Genomic DNA, 6,853 nt, shown 5'->3' on the forward strand with positions numbered 1-6,853 from the left:
ATCGAACATACTGGACTCATCTCTCATCACCAACTTCACAACCACTTACCTAAACTAACCTGAAAGGTATAAGGCAACAGAAAAATACCGTAGAACATATTATACGTGTACCTAAATAATGTACTTTTGTTTTGTGGAGTACACCCCAACGAGAGCAGAAACCCATATATATTTTTTAAAGTTTTTTCTTAATTGATGTAACTTAATTATTAACTTAATTTGAATTGATATCATTGATTTTGATACATGCAACTTGAAATTTATTAATTAAAATAGAGTGAATATATAAAAGCCATGAGTATTAACAATAGTTCTGTAATGGTACTTTTTAAATGTTTTTATTTTAAAAGTATGAGCATCAACAAGGACTTAATATATATATTATTATGTTTTTTATGTTTAGTTTAATAATATCATGAATTTAATATACAACCAAGGATTAATCTATTCTTTTGTCAAAGTAAAGTCGTATTTGTAGCGCAGACGAGTTAGAAATAAAATAAAATAAAATTCTTTAATGACTTTATCACAAGTCGTAGAAAATAAAATAAAACAAAATTATAATTTTGTTTCCTCTATAATTTTAAATGTGATGTTGGTCTTCCTAATTCTCAATCAATACATTTATTTTCCATATTTTTTAAAATAAACAATCATAATGTTTTTGTTAATTAATTATTCAAAATTATATGTTAACTTTGATGTAAGACATAAAATTTAAGTAGATAGTTAATATGATGTTTATAGGAATTAAATAAAAAGAGTCTTCTTAAGAATTGGACTCATAATTTTTTATTTAAAGATAAAGTAATAAATCACTAAAATACTTATTTTATTTAATTAATTTTATAAACATTATTTTACATGTATTATTAGTCAAGAGTTATTTATTTTTTTTGAATTATAAAATTTTATAAATTATAATAAAATATCTAATATTTAATATTATGAGTTTTTATTTTTATTATTAAACTTTAATTTAATATAAATTAACATGTTACTATATATAAAAATTTGTTTTCATTTTATTATAATTTTTTAAATAAAAATACACAAACTAATGTATAAATCATTTTAAATTTTTTTATGTATTTCATACATATTGCGTAAATTCAATATAATATTTAAATAATCTAAAAAATTAAAAATTTATTACTTATTATAATAAAAATTTGTATTGTTTATATTTAAAAATAAATTTACTTAATTTTTATAATTTACATAAAATAATTTACATATTAATTGATGCAACTATATTGATTTATATAATTATAGGAAAAATAATTTGTATATTAAAATTAATTTAAAAAATAATTTATATAAATAATTTATATATTAATTTATGAAATTTAATTATAAATTGGTAAAATTAAAATAAAAATATGTAAACTATTCCAAATAAAAATATGTAAAATGATATATAGTAAAATTGAAAAAAGTTGTATATTTAATATTTTTAATTTGTAAATTTTATAATTTGAAAAAAATAATAACTCTTAAATAGTGATACATATAAAATAGTGTTTAATAATTATACAAAATAATTATTTTTATTAGTTTATTACCTTATCTTTGAATAAAAAAATTGTGAGTTCTACTCCTATTAAAAAAAAATTAAATTTTTTTACTTTGTTTAATCATTTATTAGATAAATATCATGTCAATAATTTACATATGTGTTATATTAACACCAATATATTACATCAAAATCAATTTGGATGGTTAATTGATGAAAGGACACAAATTACTTAATCTTAAAAATAAAAGCTAAATGTTTTAATTTAAAAATAGAAAAACCAAATTCATTAAATTTAAAATTAAAATGATAGGAGATAAAAATTATAATTTAGCTTAGAATAAAAGTCTCAGCTCTTATTGATGACTTTACAAATAACTTAATATGTATGTCAAGTCGCTTGACACGACTTGATTAGTGCATGATGTCCGTAAATTTATGACAAGAAAGTATTAAAGAAAATATGATAGTCGTAAAATTGGGATTGAAACTTGTGATTTTTTACATTTTGAATTATTTTAAAATTAAATTTAAAGCTCCACCAAATTGTCTTAGAATATAATTAAATCAAATTAGTTTTTTTTTTAAAAAAACATTCTTAGATGTGCATGCAATGCACCTAATTAATACTAATTCTTAATAATAAACATGTTAATTTTTTTATCATCATGATATTGATACAAAATATTTATAATTAATTTATATAAAAAAATTTGACTAATCATTTTTAGTAAAATTTTTCCTTCAATCGCATATTTCTTGGAGACCTAACTTAAAGAGACCAATTTTACTTGTACCGACAACTTTTGATACACATGAAATTTTATCTTGATATTTACAAAATCCTATCCTTGATTATAGTTATGAACTGCTTTATTGAATGTTATACGTACATTTCCCTGTGCCTACTGGTCTACGGGTGCGTCTTCATAACAAAAATTGCTTTGTTGAATACCCAAGATTTGTGTTTTAATTGTGTGTAGGTGGATGATGAATATACTTGATCTTAAAGCAGAACAAAAGTGAAGTCAAAATTTGGCACTTCCAGACTAATCTCCAAACATGGAGTGGCTTTCAAGCACAATAATCATGCGTTAAACTTGTATTTTAATTTGTTAGTGTCAACAACTTTCTATTCTATATATACAGCATACACGTGCTCATAGTTTTCATCAAATTCTCATCACTTTCCAAGTTATTGTATTCCATAATTATCTGTTTCACTTCTAACAAAATGGCTCTTCTGCCATATTCAAAATGCAGCTTTCTTTTTTCAGTCATTTTCCTCTTCTTGACATTATCATCAATGTCTGAAGCAGAGCTTGATGCTCACTACTATGATAAAACATGTCCCCAAGCTGAGAAGATCATTTCAGACGCGGTTCACAGAGCTTCCACATTTGATCCAAAAGTTCCAGCTAGGATCTTAAGGATGTTCTTCCATGACTGTTTCATTAGGGTAAGAAAATACTACCATCATTTCATATCTATCGATGTTTAAAGTTAATATACATAAATTAAGGAGTATTTGATGGTTGTGTAACACATAATATATTTGGACTAAAATACCCCTATTTTGACTATGTTTATTTACTGTTTCAAAAACAGTTTTTTGTTTTCTAAAATTTGTTTAAGCACATTTGACAGTGTGTCCTTTGAACATATCTTTATTTTCTAAAAGTTTGTTATTTGAACACTTGAACAAAGCATTTGAAGAAAAAGAAGAGAATAAGAAAACATCTTCTAGTTATTTATGTTTTTTTATTTATTTTTAAAACACTTATTTTATAAACAATTTTCAAAACTTCATAGATTTTGGATGAAAAATTAATTGTTGAATAGTGTGAAATCGTTTTTAAAATCAGTTTTTAAAACAAAACAAAAAGGAGAAGAAATATACCCTTACTATTTCATTTACTTGTGATAAATTACTATTAAGCAACTGTTGAAAAGGAGTATATAAAAAAAAAAGACTAGGTTGTAAAATATCAATAATTTTGAAAAAGAACAAGGACATGGAATGGAACCTGATTAATGTTTTATTGATTCATGTGAAAGTATTGAAATGGATGTATTTGTAAGTTTTGGTCAATTGTGAATGATAGGGATGTGATGCATCAATATTGCTGGACTCAACACCCAAAAACCTGGCAGAGAAAGATGGCCCTCCTAATCTCTCTGTTCATGCATTCTATGTTATTGATGAAGCCAAGGCCAAGCTTGAGAAAGCTTGCCCACACACTGTTTCCTGTGCTGATATAATAGCCATTGCGGCTAGGGATGTGGTAGCATTGGTAATAACTCAATTAAGCCTTCAAGCTATTTTAGAACTGTTAAATTCTTGCATGGCACTTATAGGAGGCAATTGTTATTCTAGTACCGTGTCTTGATGCTCTGTATGGTAAATATTTATAAGGGGGATCATAAAATTTCCTATTAGAGCAATATTAATATTTTTACACTCCTCAATCTTCACATTATTACTATACCCATCCTTTTATGATAAAAAAGGATGAAAGGAGTAAAGGATAATTATGTTTTCACACTCTTTTCAGTTACATTTCATCTTAGCCATTCATCATTTAATTAACTGTTTCTATTTTCAAGATAAAATTATTTAATCAATGGTGATTAAGTGTAAGGAAAAGGTGTAAGGAATACTTGTAATAACAGATTTCATCTTATTAGTAACTCTAGAGTGGGTTTTATTCATAGACAAACACACTAAGTCTCTCACGCTCTTGCAAAGGCGTTTAGGTTTTATACTGATCCACAAAATTTTGATGTCCCTCCACATTGTATTGATGATATGAGATCTTCCAGTAAAAAATAAAAGTGTAAGGAAAAGGTCTACAAGAAACTAGTGTGATTCTAATGTAACTATGGGTGTGAGCGAAACATTTTTGTTTCAATTATAAGAATCCAAACTCTTAAATTTTTTTTTTATGTTCTATATATTACCATCAATTGATTCCCAGGAATCTTAAATTTAAACTGTAGTTTATATTGTTTCTATTTCAAATTATTATATTTTCCGTCTTTCTTTTTTCAAAATTTTCCATTGCTTTATAAAATATAATTTTTAACCTTACATTTTTTCTTCATATTTTCACTAATTGAGATTAGATAAAACCTTAATTTTAGATTAATAATTCTGAATATTTATATTTTAATCAAATGAAGTTTATTTTTATGATTGATTAGACTATTTATTATTTAATAGTCTCATTAGTCACATTATAATCAATCACCATTTTAAGACTAATTAATGCAGAGTATGATTACCCAAGATAAAGGTAGTATTATAGTAGTATTACATATTGATTTCTAAAGTTGAACAATCATTCTTCTATGCATCAACTCTGTCAAAGAAAGTTAAAGGGGGATATAACTTGTTTTATGTTGTAATGATCATTGAACAATCTATTAATTGCTCATAAATTTTCCCAGTCTGGAGGACCATACTGGAATGTGCTAAAAGGAAGGAAAGATGGAAGAGTCTCAAAGGCATCAGAAACAGTCAACCTACCAGCTCCAACCTTAAATGTGAACCAACTCATTCAGAGCTTTGCAAAGAGAGGTTTAGGTGTCAAAGACATGGTGACTCTCTCAGGTGGCCACACTCTTGGATTTTCACACTGTTCTTCTTTCCAAGCTAGAATTCAAAACTTCAGTTTGTTGCATGACATTGACCCTAGTTTGAACACTGAGTTTGCACTAGACCTAAAAAAGAAGTGTCCAAAACCAAACACAAACTTCAGTGCTGGACAATTTCTGGACTCAACAGCATCAGTGTTTGACAATGATTACTATAGACAATTGTTGGTGGGAAAGGGTTTGTTCTCATCAGATCAGTCACTTGTTGGGGATCAAAGGACTAGGTGGATTGTTGAAGCATTTGCCAAAGACCAAAGTTTGTTCTTCAAAGAGTTTGAAGCTTCAATGTTGAAACTTGGATATGTGGGGGTGTCTGAAAATGGGGAAGTGAGACTCAATTGCAAGGTTGTTAATTGAGAATGAGAGGGGAGAGAGAAAGAGAGAGATCGGTGAATTTAGCACCGATTTTTTTGCTTCTTTCCTTTCACCTTTGGTGTTTGGATAACAATTGTCTAATATGATGTGTTGTTACTGCTTGTGTTTAAATAAGAGAAATGTTCACTTCTACATTTATTTCTGCACTTATCAGTTGCCACTTGCCACCTAGTGAGAATGAGACATAGGGTGTGAAGAAATTAAGACTACTTTAAAAGTTTATTAATGGTTGAAGAAATAATAAAGTTGAAATAAGTTTCCATCTTACATTAATTAACCAGCATTTAGGAGAGTTTACAAGAAAGATTTTTGTTTGCACTAAATATAACCCCCAATCAAAATAAGTTGATATTAAGACTTAGAGTATATTTAATTCGCAGCTAAAAATACTGTTGCAAAAATTTCAAGACATTTTTAACGCATAAGGAAATTGTTCCTTTTGGAACGTCCGTATGAGCCACCACAATGATAAAGTAAACATAGGTTTAGTTATCTATCAACAATATTTATAAGTTCCTTTTAATCTTATTTTCATTACCATATACATTAATTACTAATAATGATAATACATGAATGATACTTTTATGCTTGTTAATAAACACATAATAATCAAGCCATTATTCAAAACGAACAGAATCATCCACTGCGTCCTCATCAAGACATGACGAGCCCAATCAGCCACCACTTTGTTTATGCTATTGCTTTCTGCACTTCCCAAGTTGCTACTGTATTTTTTTGGAAATATTATTTTTACCTTTCAAATTGATCATTCTGGAAGCCAAAAAAAAAAAAGTGCATTTTGGATCGACCATTCGGGAAGGCAAAAGAGAGTGCAGGAAGCAACTGGTAAGTGCAGGAAGCAATAGTCATTTTTTTTTCGTGAAAGTATCCAATGCTTCCCTCTCAATGGAAGGCCTTGGTTGTTCCTTTATTCATTATTTAGCTATTAACCTATTTTGTTATCTTTTGTTTTGTTGACATTGTTGAGAGGTCACAGGTGCATGAGGTCTTGGACAAAATTAGTTGGGCCTAATGTATGGCGAGCATGTTGTGACCCAACAACATTTAAATCTGATTGGGGCTCTTACATAGAATCAAAGTACTACCATAAGTGTGTAAGGGATAATACCTTGATGAGACTGTGAAATTGGGGGTAATGGATTCTGAAAACAGTTTTGACGTTGGATTTCACTAATTGTTTGGGTCTTTGGGCGGTTTGGTATGGTGCCGGTAACATTAAACAGGAGGATGTGAATATCATGCTTGATTCATAGCTTTAGAATTGCTAATTTGTTTAGTTTTGTG

The 6,853-nt window shown here is 27.5% G+C and overlaps 1 protein-coding gene across 1 annotated transcript; it reads left to right on the top strand.

Moving 5' to 3' along the window:
* Window positions 1-2,679: 2,679 nt before the first annotated feature.
* On the top strand, window positions 2,680-5,686 carry LOC114390970 (peroxidase 66-like). Its single transcript, XM_028351934.1, has 3 exons — window positions 2,680-2,975; window positions 3,622-3,810; window positions 4,967-5,686. The coding sequence occupies exons 1-3, from the start codon at window positions 2,751-2,753 to the stop codon at window positions 5,528-5,530; spliced, it is 978 nt and encodes a 325-aa protein (XP_028207735.1). The 5' UTR covers window positions 2,680-2,750; the 3' UTR covers window positions 5,531-5,686.
* The last annotated feature ends 1,167 nt before the right edge of the window (window positions 5,687-6,853 follow it).

The sequence above is a fragment of the Glycine soja genome, chromosome 16 (genome assembly GCF_004193775.1).
Source record: "Glycine soja cultivar W05 chromosome 16, ASM419377v2, whole genome shotgun sequence".
NCBI lineage: Eukaryota > Viridiplantae > Streptophyta > Magnoliopsida > Fabales > Fabaceae > Glycine > Glycine soja.